This window comes from Salvelinus alpinus, chromosome 2 (assembly GCF_045679555.1).
Source record: "Salvelinus alpinus chromosome 2, SLU_Salpinus.1, whole genome shotgun sequence".
In the NCBI taxonomy this organism is placed as follows: Eukaryota; Metazoa; Chordata; class Actinopteri; order Salmoniformes; family Salmonidae; genus Salvelinus; species Salvelinus alpinus.
Window position 1 is genome coordinate 110,330,490 of NC_092087.1, and position 21,422 is coordinate 110,351,911.

At 40.6% G+C, this 21,422-nt stretch overlaps 2 protein-coding genes and 1 long non-coding RNA gene across 3 annotated transcripts in view; 2 read left to right on the top strand and 1 right to left on the bottom strand.

Annotated features, from left to right (window-relative positions):
* The window catches only part of LOC139548974 (zinc finger protein 180-like), a 155,079-nt gene that overhangs the window by 17,877 nt on the left and 115,780 nt on the right, over nt 1-21,422 (bottom strand). The window lies entirely within an intron of this gene.
* LOC139549473 (zinc finger protein ZFP2-like) lies at nt 4,017-7,900 on the top strand. Its single transcript, XM_071360026.1, has one exon. It carries the CDS (start codon nt 4,591-4,593, stop codon nt 5,566-5,568), a length of 978 nt encoding a protein of 325 aa, XP_071216127.1. The 5' UTR covers nt 4,017-4,590; the 3' UTR covers nt 5,569-7,900.
* LOC139550637 (uncharacterized) lies at nt 17,145-20,029 on the top strand. The gene is made up of 2 exons (XR_011670100.1): nt 17,145-17,754; nt 19,823-20,029. It is a non-coding gene; the product is annotated as an uncharacterized lncRNA (long non-coding RNA).

Consider the following 21,422-nt stretch of genomic DNA (forward strand, 5'->3'; position numbering starts at 1 on the left):
TTATCTGTCGGCCCCAGCCTCGAACTCAGGCCCTGTGTGTAGTTAACTTCTTATGGCTGCAGGGGCAGTATTGAGTAGCTTGGATGAAAGGTGCACAGTGGTGCCCAGAGTAAACATCCTGCTCCTATGTCATAGTTGCTAATATATGCATATTATTATTAGTATTGGATAGAAAACACTCTGAAGGTTCTAAAACTGTTTGAATTATGTCTGTGAGTAAAACAGAACTCATATGGCAGGCAAAAACCTGAGAAGTTCCACTTCCTGTTTGGATTTTTTTCTGGGGGTGCCAGATTTTCAACCAAGCTCTCATTGAAATTACAGCGAGATATTGATTCGTTTTCCCTTCCTACGGCTTCCACTAGATGTCAACAGTCAACAACTTTGTCTGATGACTCTAATGTGAAGGGGGGCCGAAGGAGACAGGAATTAGTCATCACCGCCATGAGGTGACCACACATTGAAGAGGCGCGTTCACGTGAGAGGGAGCTCCGTTCCATCGGTCAATTGAAGTCAATGTAATTCTCCGGTTGGAACGTTATTCAGATGTATATTAACAACATTCTAACGATTGATTCAGTACATCGCTTGACATGTTTCTACTGACTAACGGAACTTTTGGACATTTCGTCACGTTATAGGGACGCGCTTTGTGACTTTGGTTAGGGCGTTTGGTAAACAATTCCAAAGTAGCTAATTGAACATAAATAACAGACATTTGAGAACAAATCAAGCATTTATTGTGGGATTCCTAGGACTGCATTCTGATGAATTCATCAAAGGTAAGGAAACATTTATCATGTATTTTCTGGTTTCTGTTGAGTCCAACATGGCGGCTAATTTGGCTATTGTTCTGAGCTCCGTAATTTGGCTATTGTTCTGAGCTTGGCTATTGTTCTGAGCTATTATTGCATAGTTTATTTTTCCGTAAAGTTTTTTTGAAATCTGACACAGCAGTTGCATTAAGGAGAGGTATAACTATTTCTGTTGAAACGATGTGGCAAAATCACTTGATGTTTTTGCAACTAGTGAATCTAACGCGCCAATGTAAACTCAGATTTTTTTTATATGAACTTTATCAAACAAAACATGCATGTATTGTGTAACATGAAGTCCTATGAGTGTCATCTGATGAAGATAATCAAAGGTTAGTGATTCATTTTATCTCTATTTCTGCTTTTTGTGAAAGCTATCTTTCGCTGGAAAAATGGCTGTGCTTAATGTGGTTTTGTGGTGACCTAACAATCGTTTGTAGTGCTTTCGCTGAAAAGCATATTTTTAAAATCGGACACTTTTGGTGGGATTAACAACAAGATTACCTTTAAAATGATATAAGACACATGAATGTCTGAGGAATTTTAATTATGAGATTTCTGTTGTTTGAATTTGGCGCCCTGCACTATCATTGGCTGTTGTCATATCATCCCGGTAGCGGGATTGCAGCCATAAAAGGTTTTAACTGACCCTCTCTGCCCGTTCATCGCCATTTTACCTGTTGTTGTTGTCTTACCCGTTGTTGTCTTAGCTAGCTCTCCCAATCAACACCTGTAATTGCTTTATGCCTCGCTTTATTTCTCTCTAATGTCAATATGCCTTGTATACTGTTGTTTAGGGTAGTTATTATTGTTTTGTTTTACTGCGGAGCCCCTAGTCCCACTCAACATGCCCCAGGGAACTCTTTTGTCCCACCTCCCACACATGCGGTGACCTCACCTAGCATAACTGGTGCCTCCAGAGATCCAACCTCTCTTATCGTCATTCAATGCCTACGTTTATCTCCACTGTACCCGCACACTACCATACCCCTGTCTGTACATTATGCCTTGAATCTATCCTACCACGCCCAGAAATCTGCACCTTTTATTCTCTGTTCCCAACGCACTAGACGACCAGTTCTGACAGCCTTTAGCCGTAACCTCATCCTACTCCTCTGTTCCTCGGGTGACGTAGAGGTTAAACCAGGCCCTGTGTGTCCCCAGGCGCTCTCATTTGTTGACTTCTGTAACCATAAAAGCCTTGGTTTCATGCATGTTAACAGCAGAAGCCTCCTCCCTAAGTTTGTTTTACTCACTGCTTTAGCACACTCCAACAACCTTGATGTCCTTGCCGTGTCTGAATCCTGGCTTTGGAAGGCCACCAAAAAGTCTGATATTTCCATCCCCATCTACAACATTTTCCATCAAGATAGAACTGTCAAAAAGAGAGTTGCAATCTACTGCAGAGATGACCTAATCTGGGATATGCTTAACACCCCGGCCTTCCTACAATCCAAGCTAGATGCCCTCAATCTCACACAAATTATCAAGGAACCCACCAGGTACAACCTTAAATCCGTAAACATGGGCACCCTAATAGATATCCTGAGCAACTTGCCCTCCAAATACACCTCTGCTGTTTTCAATCAGGATCTCAGCGATCACTGCCTCATTGCCTGCATCCGTTATGGGTCCGCGGTCAAACGACCACCCCTCATCACTGTCATACGCTCCCTAAAACACTTCTGCAAGCAGGCCTTTCTTATCGACCTGGCCCGGATATCCTGGAAGGATATTGACCTCATCCCGTCAGTAGGGGATGCCTAGTTGTTCTTTAATTGTAATTTACTCACCACCTTAAATAAGCATGCCCCTTTAAAAAAATGTAGACCTAAGAACAGATATAGCCCTTGGCTCACTCCAGACCTGACTGCCCTCGACCAGCACAAAAACATCCTGTGGCGTACTGCACTAACAGCTCCCCATCCCCCGCAGCTACTTCCCCAAGCCTCCCTAGCTTCTCCTTCACCCAAATCCAGATAGCTGATGTTCTGAAAGAGTTGCAAAACCTGGGCCTTTACAAATCAGCTGGGCTAGACAATCTGGACCCTCTCTTTCTAAAATTATCCTCTGCCATTGTGGCAACCCCTATTACTAGTCTGTTCAACCTCTCTTTCGTATCGTCCGAGATTACTAAAGATTGGAACGCTTCCGCGGTCATCCCCCTCTTCAAAGGGGGTTACACTCTAGACCCAAACTGTTACAGACCTATATCCATCCTGCCCTGCCTTTCAAAAGTCTTCGAAAGCCAAGTTAATAGGGATAGGGGGCGACATTTTCACTTTTGGATGAATTGGTGCCCAAATTACACAGCCTCGTACCCTGTCCTAGATCATATGATATGAATATGATTATTACTATTGGATAGAAAACACTCTGAAGTTTCTAAAACTGTTTGAATTATATCTGTGAGTAAAACAGAACTCACATGGCAGGCAAACTTCCAAACAGGAAGTGAAAATTCTGAAATGGGTCGCTTTGAAAGGCATCGCCTATTCAAATGCCTTATATTTATGGATCTGTATGCACTTCATACGCCTTCCACTAGATGTCAACAGGCAGTAGAACGTGTAATGAAGCATCTAGCCTGATGTGGGACCGAATGAGAGCCTTTGGAGTGACAGGTCAGGCATATTGCCAGTTCTTGGCCACGCACATTGGGCATGTCATGTCCTTGTCTGCAATGAGTTATATAGACATGAAGAAATGCTCCGTCTGGGACGTTATTGGATATACACTGCTCAAAAAAATAAAGGGGACACTTACGTTTGTTTATCCCAAGTGTATGTAACTCTGTTGTTTTTTTGTCGCACTGCTTTGCTTTGTCTTGGCCAGGTCGCAGTTGTAAATGAGAACTTGTTCTCGACTGGCCTACCTGGTTAAATAAAGGTGAAATACAAAGAAATCTTAACTTTATTAGCAACACCCAAATGTATACTGTCATTAACGCGGTTCTTCAATAATTACACATAATTCTTAATACTGTAGCAAACATTTATATTAAGCAGGACATTCAAACGAGCCTTACAATTATAATCCAAAGTAGTGTGAAATGTACTCATAATCAACCTGGAAATAGAGGTTACTCCCCTGAGTTTTTCCCCCATTCAGAATACATTGTGAAAAACTAAAAGCTTTGCTCACCATTTTTGCTCCAGGCAGATATACTACATCCATAACTTGTGGTTTCCTCATTAGCAGATATACTACATCCATTACTATCGGTTTCCTCATTACCAGATATACTACATCCTCATTAGCAGGGAGGTGTTTCTGCAATCAAATTGTGTGCGCATCGCCCTCGTGCCACAATTTTATTAAACACAGAAAGGGGCCTATATTGGAGACCAAAAGTCATCTGGCACACTGCTTAGAGTTTCAACAACATGAATAACTTATTTCTAGTCTACAATCATCGATGTTACTACTAAAATATGACTATTCTTGCTCATTTTAAGACAATTGTCAAATAATTTTAACATTCATTACAGACGTCAATTGTTGTACAACATCATGGCTACGCTGTTGGCATCACCTTTTACAGTGGATTTCCACTGTTGTGGGCCTTTAATCATCTGACTTTGTTGTTCACACAGGAGAGAGACGGGACTATCGTGGATCCTCTGGGGAGCCTCAACAACCTCATGATGCTGACGAGGCAGAGAAGAGTCTCTCCAGATCAGAACGCCTCAATAATCACCTGCAGAGATCCACAGGGAAGAGAACTCACTGCTGCTCTGACTGTGGGAAGAGATTCACCTCATCAGGCATTAAAATGCATCAGAGAACACACACAGGAGAGAGATCTTATAGCTGTGATCAATGTGGGAAGAGTTTTACTACATCTAGCAATCTGACTATACACCAGAGAATACACACAGGAGAGAAACCTTTTAGCTGTGGTCATTGTGGGAAGAGTTTTACTACATCTAGCAATCTGACATTACACCAGAGAACACACACAGGAGAGAAACCTTATAGCTGTGATCAATGTGGGAAGAGTTTTACTACATCTAGCAATCTGACATTACACCAGAGAATACACACAGGAGATAAACCTTATAGCTGTGGTCAATGTGGGAAGAGTTTTACTGCATCTGGCTCTCTGACATTGCACCAGAGAATACACACAGGAGAGAAACCTAATAGCTGTGGTCAATGTGGGAAGAGTTTTTGTCAATCTAGTGATCTGACAGTGCACCAGAGAACACACACAGGAGAGAAACCTTATAGCTGTGGTCAATGTGGGAAGAGTTTTACTACTTCTGGCTATCTGACATTACACCAGAGAACACACACAGGAGCGAAACCTTATAGTTGTGGTCAATGCGGGAAGAGTTTTACTACTTCTGGCTATCTGACTTTACACCAGAGAACACACACAGGAGAGAAACCTCATAGCTGTGATCAATGTGGGAAGAGTTTTACTTCATCTAGCAATCTGACTATACACCAGAGAATACACACAGGAGAGAAACCTTATAGTTGTGATCAATGTGGGAAGAGTTTTTGTCAATCTAGTGAACTGACAGTGCACCAGAGAACACACACAGGAGATAAACCTTATAGCTGTGATCAATGTGGGAAGAATTTTAGTCAATCTAGCAATCTGACATTACACCAGAGAACACACACAGGAGAGAAACCTTATAGCTGTGATCAATGTGGGAAGAGTTTTACTAGATCTAGCTATCTGACAGTGCACCAGAGAACACACTCAGGAGAGAAATCGTATAGCTGTGACCAGAGGTAATCTGATAAAAGATCTCTGACTAAACATCAGAAAATACATGGAGTTGTTTCTTGATATCAATGAAATAATGTCACAATGTAGAATGTTTTAACCTTGTAGTAGGAGTATTTTAATGATGTCATAATGTAGAACCCTAAACGTTTGTCCCCTGTTCTATTGATTTCAACATGATATGGATATTAGCCTCAGGGGGAAAATCCAGGCTCTGAATTGGAAGAGTACTATTTATGAGATTTAGTAAGTACACATTATTCCCAGATTCCGTGTGGTTTTTGAGCTGTTAGTTTTAACAGGACGCGCAACCTCATCTCCCTCCTGTCGCACAAATTATTTTAGCATGAAATTGATTAGTTATGACAAATAAGTGTTGCGTTCCTTTGTTTAGCGACCCCTACATTTAAATGCATTCCAACATCACGTACAACCTGTTTTCCCCCCTAATTGATATCAGTGATTTATTGCTACTTGTCAAAACAACACTGTTTCTGGTGCTTGTGCAGATTATAAAGTCATTTTTTTTTTTTTTAAATACAAGTAATATGATTATTGTGGCAGATGTTTGTGTAAATAGCACATGTTATGTTTAGGTTTTCAATTTATCCCAAACTGTTTCTACATATTGGTTATTGATTTGGACACGTTAAAACTGTGTTTTGACATTGAGGCTATCCCACCTAGCAAAATGTAATTGAAAAGTCGTTGAAAATAAGAGTATGCAATCAAATATTTTTTTAAACATTTTTTATTATACCATGCCTTACCATTAAGTGAATTATTGACAATACATATGATCAAAGGGGTGTACATTTGGTTTTGGTAATTCATGTTTACAATTCATGTAACTTTTAGTAATCATAATTATTTATGCAATCAACTGACAATTTTCGGGTATAAATATATTGACATTGTTGCCCTTCTTTTAGAATAGCAGGGTTCATTCTCAGATGTGCCAACCCAAATGTACTAGAGCATGACATTGGGGACTGGGCCCCGATCCAACAACATGCCTATCTAGTGAACCCTGAAAAGAGGGAGAAGCTCTGCAGTGAGGTGGAAAGTTACTACTGATATTGCAGGAGTTTCCTCTTGAAATCAGACATGTCCGTGGTAAGGACAACTTGGTTGCTGATTTTCTCAAAGGTGGGCAGTCAAAAAGATTTGTGTTTTGCGTTTAGCCAGTGAGTTGCCATGGATCACAATTTATTTTGACTGCACGGTTTTCCGTATTGGAGATGAGTTTTGTTTGGGCTCGTTCCAAGGGGACGAGAGTTCTAGAAGCTAGTGAGTTTTAGGAAGATGAGAGTTCTAGAAGCTAGTGAGTTTTAGGAAGATGAGAGTTCTAGAAGCTAGTGAGTTTTAGGAAGATGAGAGTTCTAGAAGCTAGTGAGTTTTAGGAAGATGAGAGTTCTAGAAGCTTGTGAGTTTTAGGAAGACGAGAGTTCTAGAAGGGAAAAAATAATAGTTTAGGAATCTATAGAAAGAAAAAGGAGAAAAGATACGATATTATTATACGATTCTATATTATTATTTAGAAGGATGTGTTTTTTCTTGTTTTTAATTGTTGACTGCCAGTAGACACCATGTTTATATTGTAGAAGCATTGTAGTTGATTATAATGTGAAATGGAAGTTGTTTTCTGTTGGTGGTGAGCAAACTTGTCCAACAAAAATATAGGATATATTTGTTGTCTTAAGGGGGATTTTTGTTGGCTTTGGTTTTTCCATTTATGTTTTGAGGTTGGACTTTAGCGTGTATAGCTCGTTAGCACGTAGGGCGCACCGATTGGTGTCACCTCGTTAGTCAGTATGTGTTACACCTGTGCTGGGTTGTCCATCTCGTTAGTGGGAAGGTGTTTCACCTGAGCTGGTCCAGGTTCTATTTAAGAGTGTCTGACCCAGTGCTCCAGTTGTCTTGATAGATGTGGAGAGTCAACACCTTTAGTTGCGCCACCTTTTTGGTTTGCTTCCTGTCTTTAAGTTTGGTGTGAGTTTTTCTTTTGTTTGCCTCTTCTTGGGCATATTTAGTGGGTCTCATGGTGGGTGTCTTTGAGGTCCCAGTTGTTGTTACTAGTCAACTTTCATTGGACACCCCATAGTGACTTTCAGAGCCCATCCTAAAAAACAAGCTTATATTTTTGGATTGGATATTTTAATATTTTAATCAATGTCATGTCCTTAGGATGCTCATTAGTCTTTAAGTTGGTATTATTGTTTTTTATCCTCTTATGTTTGTGTTATAAATATTCCTGTTTATTTTCATTGTTTTTTCCTGAGAAGCCATTGTGTTGCATGTCTGAAATGTGCTGTATAAATAAAGCTTGATTTGATTTGAACATATTGCAAAACAAATTAACCCAATGACTGACCAATCAACAGACTGATGGTCCATCTTAGTATGAAAAACAGTATCACTTTTCCAGCCTGCTGAAGCTGTGGTGGAGTGGTAAACACTACCCCCGGCTCTACCAGGGGCTTGAGGTGGTCTCCCACAGCTCTGATGGTGGAGTGGTCATGTTCTGTGGCCTTGCCGTTCCATTTCTTGACTGCCCCTGCAACACAGAAATTAACATATTTAGTCATATTATATAAAACACTCAAAGCAATGGATATGGAGCATCTACGGCCTCAGTTACACCTGGCACCTAAATGTGACTTCTGTCATCTGATCACTCCAAGCTGCATTAGGTTCAGATCTACCAGGATGGGCCTTTGACATAGTCTGGATGCAGTCAGGCCACTGAATATGCATAAGTAATGTAAAGAGATGGGGTGTTTCCAACAGTAATATCTAACTAAATGTTTGTGTTTCTAGCTCCAACAGTGGTGTAATATCTAACTAAATGCTTGTGTTCATAGCTCCAACAGTGCAGTAATATCTAACTTAATGCTTGTGTTTCTAGCTCCAACAGTGCAGTAATATCTAACTAAATGCTTGTGTTCCTAGCTCCAACAGTGCAGTAATATCTAAATTAATGCTTGTGTTTCTAGCTCCAACAGTGCAGTAATATCTAACTCAATGCTTGTGTTCCTAGCTCACAACAAATACCTAATACACACAAATCTAAGTAAAGGAATAAGAATATATAAAAATATGGACGAGTGATGTCAGAGGGGCATAGACTAAGATACAGTAGAATAGGATAGAATACAGTATTTACATATGAGATGAGTAATGCATAGACTTAGATACAGTAGGATAGGATAGAATACAGTATATACATATGAGATGAGTAATGCATAGACTAATATACAGTAGAATAGGATAGAATACAGTATATACATATGAGATGAGTAATGCCAGATATGTAAACATGCAGGAGATCCACGAAGGAAAGATAGTGATGGTGCTCAGTGACGTTGTTGTAAATGGTGGGTAAAATGGTAAAACGTTTGAGTTCATTTTGTCCTGACATGGTCACTTTGCCTACTGTTTATTGCCACGTTGGGATGCAACCTTTGTTTGTTGTCATTTTTTAAACATTTTTTATCATTTTAACCCCGTTTTTTCTCCCCAATTTCGATCTTGTCTCATCGCTGCAACTCCCCAATGGGGATCTTGTCTCATTGCTGCAACTCCCCAATGTGGATCTTGTCTCATCGCTGCAACTCCCCAATGTGGATCTTGTCTCATCGCTGCAACTCCCCAATGGGCTCAGGAGGCTAAGGTCGAGTCATGCGTCCTCTGAAACATGACCCGTCAAACCGCGCTTCTTAACACCCGCCCGCTTAACCCGGAAGCCAGCTGCACCAATGTGTAGGAGGAAACACCGGGCGACGCTTGGCCAATTGTGTGCCGCCCTATGGAACTCCCGATCACGGCAGGTTGTGGTACAGCCCGGGATCGAACCCGGGTGACGCCTCTAGTGACGCCTCTAGCACTGCCATGCAGTACCTTAGACCGCTGCACCACTCGGGTCTATAGTGACACCTCTAACACTGCCATGCAGTACCTTAGACTGCTGCACCACTCGGGTCTATAGTGACAACTCTAACACTGTGATCTAGTACCTTAGACTAAAAGTGGAATTTTGACATTATTACCGTTAAATCAACACACTTAACACTCCCAACACTCCCAACTATAATTCTCTTTGGCACCGTAGACATCTAGTGACCACTTGATTCCATGTGACATTATTACCGTTATATCAACACACTTAACACTCCCAACACTCCCAACTATAATTCTCTACAAAAATCTCTGAAACTGGAAACACTTATCTCCCTCACTAGCTTTAAGCACCAGCTGTCAGAGCAGCTCACAGATTACTGCACCTGAACATAGCCCATCTATAATTTAGCCCAAACAACTACCTCTTTCCCTACTGTATTTATTTATTTATTTAGCTCCTTTGCACCCCATTATTTCTATCTCTACTTTGCACATTCTTCCACTGCAAATCTACCATTCCAGTGTTTTACTTGCTATATTGTATTTACTTTGCCACCATGGCCTTTTTTTTTGCCTTCACTTTACCTCCCTTATCTCACCTCACTTGCTCACATTGTATATAGACTTATTTTTCTACTGTATTATTGACTGTATGTTTGTTTTACTCCATGTGTAACTCTGTGTTGTTGTATGTGTCGAACTGCTTTGTTTTATCTTGGCCAGGTTGCAGTTGTAAATGAGAACTTGTTCTCAACTGGCCTACCTGGTTAAATAAAGGAGAAATAATTAACATATAATAATACATACAAATGTAGTAGTAGTATAGACCTAGTCTGTTCATTATATACATCTACATGATGTATTGTTACACCATGTAGTATCAGTATAGACCTAGTCTGTTCATTATATACATCTACATGATGTATTGTTACACCATGTAGGAGCAGTATAGACCTAGTCTGTTCATTATATACATCTACATGATGTATTGTTACACCATGTAGGAGCGGTAAAGACCTAGTCTGTTCATTATATAGGAGCAGTATAGACCTAGTCTGTTCATTATATACATCTACATGATGTATTGTTACACCATGTAGGAGCAGTATAGACCTAGTCTGTTCATTATATAGGAGCAGTATAGACCTAGTCTGTTCATTATATACATCTACATGATGTATTGTTACACCATGTAGGAGCAGTATAGACCTAGTCTGTTCATTATATACATCTACATGATGTATTGTTACACCATGTAGGAGCAGTATAGACCTAGTCTGTTCATTATATACATCTACATGATGTAATGTTACACCATGTAGGAGCAGTATAGACCTAGTCTGTTCATTATATACATCTACATGATGTATTGTTACACCATGTAGGAGCAGTATGGACCTACAGTAGCTTGCTAATTATTTAGATTTAGTTTGACTTAATGAAACTGCCTTAAATGTGCTGCAGTAACCATTTTTTATTCGCAGTAATCAATCAACACTTTCCTGTCTTTGTATGTCTCAATATAATAGTATTATTTAATTAAATCCATTTACAATAATCTTTGTCTGAAAATAAAATATGATCCTCAACTGCGTTTCCCCTCCAGTCAGCAGACGGCGATGTGAGTCTTTCAGGCGACGCTGCCAGCGTGACGTATAATCTAGTGGACGGTTCTTCATAAACAGCTCGTCAACCACCCCGGTAGCTTGCTAGCCAACATAGCCGAAAGATTCAAGCTATTAATACGCTTTCGGTGTATATTACCGACTGTGTTTTAGACACACTTCTGTAGTATCAACTTGTTAACCTATTTAATATAATATTACGTTATTTTGTATTAGTCAGCTATAGTAGCTGGCTGGTTAAATTAGCACTAGCCTAGTCGCTAATGATAGCTAGCTAGCTAACATCCCCGAACATGAGCTCCCTAAACTTCTCCCCTCTCGTTAAAGAAGAGGTGGTCTGCTGGACGGAGAATGAAGCTCTGGGGCTGAACATTGTCGTGAAAGAGGAGAAGGAAGAAGAGGATGTCACAGTAAAACAAGAAGTAGAGAGTGAGGCTGTTACAGTGAAAGAAGAAGAGAAAGACGTTTCAGTGAAAGAAGAGGAAGATGCGTTCAGAGTGAAAGAGGAGGAGGAGGATGATGCAGTAAAAGAGGAGGAGAAGGAAGAAGAGGAGGAGGGAGATCTGTTTAACCCCAGTAAGTACCGTCTCTGCAGTCGTTGAACCAATATGCAGTAAAGGGGTTCTACACTTTAATGTTGTTCTGTAGGAATGGCTGAAGCTACACTGTAACGTGTAGAACATCAAGAGTGGACCATCAACAAAACGTTAACAATTGATCAAATGCATCCAATGACAATGCCTGAAATACTGTAGTCCTCAATATATCCTATTAGATTAGCCCAATATGTAGTCTTAAAGGGGCAATCAGCAGTTGTTACATCTATTTTGGGACTTATACATTAATGATATGTACCCATTGTTTCTTTAAGAATTCACTTATAAATGCCTCATGAGCTTAGTTCAACTGTTGTACCCCATCAGAACCCAAAATATAAGCTTTTTTTTACTCCAATGTTTGTCAGTAAATATAAACAAACACTGTATATCCTCAAAACATGGTTAAAACTAGAATGTTGATATCATGGATGGTTGCATTTCTCCAGCCTTGTCCCTCAGCTTTTTACTGAAATGGGCAGGGAGTACTCTTTGTTCTTGTTTCTACTGCTGATTCCTGCCCCCGTTACTCCTCAAGGTCCAAGGACTGTATGTTATTTTCAGAGGTAGACTGGCTCTGGCAGCTAAAATAGTCAAATATTCCATCTAAATGTGAATCGATTTTCAATTGCGATACATTTCTAGAAACATAAATCGCTGTACTTTCATATCAATTGAGAATAATTTCACACAATACTTTCATATCACATCAAAATAAGTAACCAGTTGCAATACCCCAAACGGTAAACCAAATTCGTTTCTCGTAATTTCACCTTCCTTTAAGCTTCTTTTTCTTCTTTGGACTTTATATGGCGGTTGGAAACCAACTTTAAGGTGCATTACCACCATCAACTGGACTGGAGTGTGGACCTCAGTTCATCTTTCAATCACCCACGTGGGTATATACCAAGACAGTCATGAAGAGGGCACAACAAAACCTTTTCCCCCTCAGGAGATTGAAAAGATTTATCATGGGTCCCCAGATCCTCAAAAGGTAATACACTGGACTGGGTGACTGGAGTCTCTGACAATTTTGTGGGCTTTCCTCTGACACCGCCTATTATATAGGTCCTGGATGGCAGGAAGCTTGGACACAGTGATGTACTGGGACGTTCGCACTATATAGACTGTTTTCTCTGCTACCGCACGCCAAGTGGTACCGCAGCGCCAAGTCTAGAACCAAAAGCCTCCTCAACAGCTTCTACCCCCAAGCCATAAGAATGCTGAACAATTCATAAAATCACCACCATCACCACTTTGGTGCACTGCTGCTACTCGCTGGTTGTTTGTTACCTATGCATAGTCACTATGCCCCCACCTTCATGTACAGATTACCTCTACTAGCCTGTACCCCCGCACACTGACTCGGTACCGATGCCCCCTGTATATAGCCTCCACACTGACTCAGTACTGGTGCCCCCTGTGTATAGCCTCCACACTGACTCGGTACCGGTGCCCCCTGTATATAGCCTCCACACTGACTCGGTACCGGTGCCCCCTGTATATAGCCTCCACACTGACTCAGTACCGGTGCACCCTGTATATAACCTCCACACTGACTCAGTACCGGTGCACCCTGTATATAACCTCCACACTGACTCAGTACCGGTGCCCCCTGTATATAACCTCCACACTGACTCAGTACCGGTGCCCCCTGTATATAGCCTCCACATTGACTCAGTACCGGTGCCCCCTGTATATAGCCTCCACACTGACTCAGTACCGGTGCCCCCTGTATATAGCCTCGTTATTCTCATTGTGTTACTTTTATTATTACTTTTTATTTTAGTCTACTTGGTAAATGTTTTCTTCTTCTTGAACTGCACTGTTGGTTAAGGGCTTGTAAGTAAAGCATTTCACAGTCAAGTCTAAGTTGGTGTCTTGACGGATTTGTAAAAAACGGTTTGTCATAAAACACTATATATATTTTTTTTTATATATGTTGCTGACACCCCTCCCCAGAGGTGTCTCATTATTGGGATTCATTGCTGATTCCTACCTGTAGCTCATTATGAGGTGTCTAATGATACAGGTTAAGGGTCCTGTTGGAGGTTGGTAGCGGAGTCGAGGGAACAAGCAGGGTTGGACAGGGCCATGTTATTATCCCACACAGTCTCTGTGGTTCATATGAACCCCATTCCTGGGAATTCGTTTTGATTACAAATCGCCCCTGTCTGTTACCACAGAAGGGTTCCGTCTGTCCCATTCCCAGCTAGGTTACGAGGCGCTTTGTCACCAGTACCTATGACTGGTTGATAGGGGAAACCTCCATGCTTATTATAGAAAAAAGTAATTAGGAAAAGTTTTTAGTAAACTGAAATAAATTAACAAACCTGTTTGAAGAATGAAAACTATTCCAAAACTATCTTTGACTCCAAAACTAAAATAGCCTAAAATAATAACCAGCATGAATTATGTTCAGTTTGAAAATTTTATATCTTAACTTTGGGCAAAAATATAATATTTTTTATGTGGTTTTAAAGCTTCTGAACCTGGTGGCTGGTAAATGCTGCCATGGGATGGCAATGTTTCAAATAGAACTAGCTTGTGTATCACTATCACTAGCTATCACCAGAAATACTTTAAGAAATTAGGATATTGGAAACTCCTTTAGATTCGTATTAACAGCTTAAAGAAAAGAACATTGGCATGAATTAATTTAATTACCCTCCGTGAACAAGATGCACAACAATACAAATATTTTTAGAGATTATTGACTTGTTCTCTGTAATATCGTAAAGCTTTGCAATCGTAACATTACGTACTTTCAAGGAAAATAGGCATGTTTCTCGACTCATACCCTGACTTTAAAAAGAGATTTCGTGAGAATTAGCTTAGGAACTGTGTGTCACAGCATGACAATGTGAACGCGATTGGTCGACAGTCTCTTGGACGGGCGTTATATACGCTTTGACATTTTCTGGAATAGTTTTTATTTGGAAACGTTTTTGTTAACTTGCCTGCCTATTGAATTTGGAATTGACTCTATTGTTCATCTCTGAAACTCACTGAGATAATTCCTTTGATCCAGCAGTAGCAATACAGGGATATAACATCTACAGAAAAGACAGGAATGCTTATAGGGGAGGTGTTGCTGTATACAGTGCATTCTGAAAGTATTCAGACCCCTTGACTTTTTCCACATTTTGTTAAAAACATCTCCACAGCATCATCCGTAGGGATGGTACCAGGTTACCATGGTACCAGGTTTCCTCCAGACGTGACTCTTGGCATTCAGGCCAAACAGTTCCATCTTGGTTTCATCAAGCCAGCAAATCTTGTTTCTCATGGTCTGAGAGTCCTTAAGGTGCCTTTTGGCAAACTCCGAGCAGGCTGTTATGTGCCTTTTTACTGAGGAGTGGTTTCCATCTGGCCACTCTACCGTTAAGGTCTGATTGGTGGAGGGCTGCAGAGATGGTTGTCCTTCTGGAAGGTTCTTCCATCTCCACAGAGGATCTCTGGAGCTCTGTCAGAGTGACCATCAGGTTTTTGGTCACCTCCCTGACCAAGGCCCTTCTGTCCAAACTGAGCGATTGGGGGAGGTGACCAGCTCTAGGCACAGTATTCCATTTATAAATGATGGAGGCCACTGAGTTCTTGGGGACCTTCAATGCTGCAGAATTTTTTTTGGTACTCTTCCCCAGATCTGTGCCTCGACACAATCCTATCTAGGACCTCTAGGGACAGTTCCTTCAACCTCATGGCTTGGTTTTCGCTCTGACATGCATTGTCATTTGTGGGACCTTATATAGACAAGTGTGTGCCTTCCAAATCATATCCAATCAATTGAATTTACCACAGGTGGACTCTGAACAAGTTGTAGATACATCTCAAGGATGATTAATGGAAACAAGATGCACCTGAAAGCAATTTCGAGTCTCATAGCAAAGGGTCTGAATACTTATGTAAATAAGGTATTTCTGTTTATCTGTTGTCATTATGGGCTATTGATGACACCCCTCTGAAACAAGATAACCATCAGAAAAACCTCTTCTTTAGCCTACTCCTCCCGCTGCTGCTGGCCTTCGTAAATTCTGATGTTATAGTCCTATGGTTTCTGGTAATAGGCTACACCAGCAGTCGGCAACCTTTTTCCATTTGGTACGCTAATTTATCTGACCATTTCTACTGATCTGGTGCCAGTTATGATTTTCATATTCACATTTTACTGGAACAGTTTAATTTATAGTAGTCTTTGAATCTCAACATCATTCTCTGTGGTTAATCTACATTCTATTTAAATGAAAATTATAAATACAATTTTTTATTGCCATTGCTAAGTTTTTTTAAATAACCTACATAAAGCCCAAACATTTTATCGTTGTGGCCTGCAGGTACAAAATATCCTGATAAAAAATAAATATCTTATAAATCACATTGGCTACGCATGGCCTGTCTACAACGAACTTTAAACATTGTATCAACTATCAACTGGGTCGGCTGAAACTCCTGTTGTTCTTATTTTCCTGTATAGCATGACTTTTGATGCTCCTTGGTTGGGGTCTGAGCAGATTATTTGTTGCGATTGCAAACGTAATAAAATGGTGGTCCGATAGTCCACGATTATGAGGAGATCCACAACATTTATTCCATGAGACAAAACTAGGTCCAGAGTATGACTGGGGAAGTGACTAGGTCCGGAGACATGTTGGACAAAACCCACTGAGTCGATGATGGCTCCGAAAGCCTTTTGGAGTGGGACTGTGGACTTTTCCATTTTGTGACTTCCATTAAAGTCACAAAAAATTTGAATATTATCTGCCATGACTACAAGGTCCAATAGGAATTCAGGGAACTCAGTGAGGAACGCTGTATACGGACCAGGAGGCCTGTAAACAGTAACTATAAAAAGTGATTGAGTAGGCTGCATAGATTTCATGACTAGAAGCTCAAAAGACTAACTTTTTTTATTTTTTGTAAATTGAAATTTGCTATCGTAAATGTTAGCAACACCTCCGCCTTTGCGGGATGCACGGGGGATATGGTCACTAGTGTAACCAGGAGGTGAGTCCTCAATTAACACAGTAAATTCATCAGGCTTAAGCCATGTTTCAGTCAGGCCAATCACATCAAGATTATGATCAGTGATTAGTTCATTGACTATAACTGCCTTTGAAGTGAGGGATCTAACATTAAGTAGCCCTATTTTGAGATGTGAGGTATCACAATCGCTTTAAATAATGGCAGGAATGGAGGAGGTCTTTATTCTATCTAGTCTTTATTTTATTCGGTGTCCTCATTAGCAGGGAGGAGTTTCTGCATTGAAATTATGTATCCATCGCCCTCGTGCCTCAATTTTATTAAACACAGTAAGGGGCCTATATTGGAGACCAAAAGTCGTCTGGCACACTGCTTAGGATTTCAACAACACGAATAACTTATTTCGAGCCTACAATCATCGATGTTACTACTAATGTGAAAACAAGACAAAATATGACTAATGTTGCTCATTTTAAGACAATTGTCAAATTATTTGAACATTTATTACAGACGTCAATTGTTGTACAACATCATGGCTACTCTGTTGGCATCACCTTTTACAGTGCATTTCTGCTGTTGTTGGCCTTTAACCATCGGTCACACTTTGTCGTTCACACAGGAGAGAGACGTGACTGTTGTGGATCCTTTGCGGAGCCTCAACAACCTCATGATGCTGACGAGGCAGAGAAGTCTCTCCAGGTCAGAACACCTCAAGAAACACCAGCAGAGATCCACAGGGAAGAAACCTCACTGCTGCTCTGACTGTGGGAAGAGATTCACCTCATCAGAAATTCATCAGAGAATACACACAGGAGAGAAACCTTATAGCTGTACTCAATGTGGGATGAGTTTTACTACATCTAGCCATCTTACTGTACACCAGAGAACACACACAGGAGAGAAACGTTATATCTGTGATCAATGTGGGAAGCGTTTTGTTCAATCTAGCGATCTGACAGTGCACCAGAGAATACACACAGGAGAGAAATCCTATAGCTGTGATCAATGTGGAAAGAGTTTTATTACATCTAACATTCTGACTCGACACCAGAGAAGACACACAGGAGAGAAACCTTATAGCTGTGCTCAATGTGGTAAGAGTTTTACTGAATCTAGCCATCTGACTGTACACCAGAGAACACACACAGGAGAGAAACCGTATAGCTGTGGTCAATGTGGGAAGAGTTTTACTACATCTAGCCATCTGACTGTACACCAGAGAACACACACAGGAGAGAAACCGTATAGCTGTGGTCAATGTGGGAAGAGTTTTGGTCAATCTGGCCATCTGACAGTGCACCAAAGAAGACACACAGAAGAGAAACCCTATAGCTGTGATCAATGTGGGAAGAGTTTTATTACATCTAACATTCTGACTCGACACCAGAGAACACACACAGGAGAGAAATCTCATAGCTGTGACCAGAGATAATCTGATAAAACATCTCTGATCAAATATCAGAAAATACATGAAGGAGTTGTTTCATGATATCAATGAATTAATGTCTCAATGTAGAATGTTTTAACATTGTAGTAGGAGTATTTTAATAATGTCACAATGTAGAACCCTAAACGTTTGCCCCCTGTTCTATTGATTTCAGCATGATATGGATATTATCCTCAGGGGGAAAATCTTTAACAAAAAATGACTAACACAAAAAAAGCTGTGTTACACTTACCACGTTGGTGACCCACTTGAATCAAAATGCAACACTTCAAAATATAGGGAGCTGTTTTATACAAGTTGTCCTCTAACCAGGGATGTACACATTACTCCCAGATTCCGTGTGGTTTTTAAACTGTTAGTTTTAACAGGACGTGCAGCCTCATCTCCCTCTTCTCGGCACAATTGATTTTAGCGTTATATCGATGCGTTATGACAAATAAGTGTTGCGTTCCTTTGTTTAGCGACCCCTACATTTAAATGCATCACTCCAAAATGTAGCTGACTGTCTTCTGCAGGTTGTCCTCTAACCAGTGAGCTAAAAGATATCTCCCATTTCCATGTGTTTTTTTTAGTTGTGTTAGTTTCAACAGCACGAACAACCTGATTTCCCCCCTAATCGATATCAGTGAATTATTGCTACTTGTCAAAACAACAGCGTTTTTGGTGCTTGTGTCCATGGTGAGGACAACTTGGTTTCTGATTGTCTGAAGGTTGGGCAGTCAAAAAGTTTTGCGTTTGAGTTGCCATGGATCTTGTTTTGACTGCACGTTTTTTGGTTTTTGTTTGTTCCAAGTGGACGAGAGTTCTAGAAGATAGTGGGGGAAAAATTAGTTTTTTTCTTGTTTTTAATTGTTGACAGCCAGTAGACAACATGTTTATATTGGTGAAGGTGAAGCATTGTAGATGATTATAATGTGAAATGAAAAAAAAATTCTGTTGGTGTTAAGCATTCTATTAAGGTGTTAGTCTTTGGTTTTTCCATTTATGTTTTGAGGTTTGGATTTTTAGCACGTATAGCTCGTTAGTACGTAGGAAGCACTGATTGGTGTCACCTCGTTAGTCAGTATGTGTTACACCTGTGCTGGCTTGTCCATCTCGTTAGTGGGAAGGTGTTTCACCTGAGCTGGTCCAGGTTCTATTTAAGAGTGTCTGGCCCAGTGCTCCAGTTGTCTTGATAGATGTGGAGAGTCAACAACTTTAGTTGTGCTATCGTTCTGGTTTGCTTCCTGCCATAAAGTTTGGTGTGGGTTTTTTCTTTTGTTTTCCTCTTCTTGGGCAGATTTAGTGGGTCTCATAGTGGGTGACTTTTAGGTCCCAGTTGTTGTTACTAGTCAACTTTCAGTGGACACTGAGAGCAAAACTGCAACATTATGTTATAATACTTTTATTGCATCAAATGGTTGTTTTATGCAACAGAATAGAGGGTTCTTAGAACTATGTGTGTTCTACTGAGGATGGGCCTCTGGGAGATAACACTGACAGGAGCTTTACAATGTATTTTGGGTGATAAAACTTAAAGAGACTGCATTCCAGAGCATGAGTTAATGTTTCTGTTCTATATGGTACCAGGGAGAGATGACCCCAGGGCCAGACCCTGGTCTCTACACAAAGAGTACAGTTTTTACAGCAGATAGTTATAATTCTCAGCAGACACTATCTTTCATACAAATCTTAACCTTGTGACCCGTTCTATACATCTGTTGTTCGTCATTTAGGTTGAAAGGGGTGTACCTTGGCTATAAAAGACCTTTGTACTTTTGTCTCGGGGCTCTCAACGAATCTCTGGGGGTGATTTGTCGACCAGCCATCATTATCGTAGAGCACTCAATTGATATTGATTCTTTATATGAATGTTGATATGTTATAATTGTATTAACATGCTCCCTTATTAATAACTGAATAAAGATTTAGTTAAAGAATAACTCTGACTTGTGTGATAAGTTTGTCTCAATTGATATGAAAGAAAATAACCACATTTGGCAATGGGGATGTGAATCTTCACTTGATGACCGCTCCTGACGATCTGGGTAAATCGTGCACGAGGGATCCCTCAAACTTGGGATCTCAGAGAGACCACACTTTGGGAACGGAGCAGATGGTACCACCTTTGATCTGAGAGGCAGCGAGCCAGTATAGATGACCATGAGATAGAAATGTGAAAATATTCCTGCAGGTTAAAATATTGTTGAAAAACAACTATTGATTAGGTATGTTTGGGAATAGCATTGTGTTACTGTGATATGAGAGTTGTGTGACTGTGATATGAGAGTTGTGTTCCTCACAGAGATCTATAGTTCCTCACGGAGATCTATAGTTCCTCACCTCACGGAGATCTATAGTTCCTCACGGAGATCTATAGTTCCTCACAGAGATCTATAGTTCCTCACAGAGATCTATAGTTCCTCACAGAGATCTATAGTTCCTCACAGAGATCTATAGTTCCTCACGGAGATATATAGTTCCTCACGGAGATCTATACTTCCTCACGGAGATCTATAGTTCCTCACGGAGATCTATAGTTCCTCACAGAGATCTATAGTTCCTCACGGAGATCTATAGTTCCTCACGGAGATCTATAGTTCCTCACGGAGATATATAGTTCCTCACGGAGATCTATAGTTCCTCACAGAGATCTATAGTTCCTCACGGAGATCTATAGTTCCTCACGGAGATCTATAGTTCCTCACGGAGATCTATAGTTCCTCACAGAGATCTATAGTTCCTCACAGAGATCTATAGTTCCTCACGGAGATATATAGTTCCTCACGGAGATCTATAGTTCCTCCTAGAGATCTGTAGTTCCTCCTAGAGATCTGTAGTTCCTCCTAGAGATCTATAGTTCCTCACAGAGATCTATAGTTCATCACGGAGATCCATAGTTCCTCACAGAGATCTATAGTTCCTCACGGAGATCTATAGTTCCTCCTAGAGATCTGTAGTTCCTCCTAGAGATCTGTAGTTCCTCCTGGAGATCTATAGTTCCTCACAGAGATCTATAGTTCCTCACAGAGATCTATAGTTCCTCACAGAGATCTATAGTTCCTCGCAGAGATCTATAGTTCCTCGCAGAGATCTATAGTCCCTCACAGAGATCTATAGTTCCTCACATAGATCTATAGTCCCTCACAGAGATCTATAGTTCCTCACAGAGATCTATAGTTCCTCACGGAGATCTATAGTTCCTCCTAGAGATCTGTAGTTCCTCCTAGAGATCTGTAGTTCCTCCTAGAGATCTATAGTTCCTCACAGAGATCTATAGTTCCTCACATAGATCTATAGTTCCTCACAGAGATCTATAGTTCCTCACAGAGATCT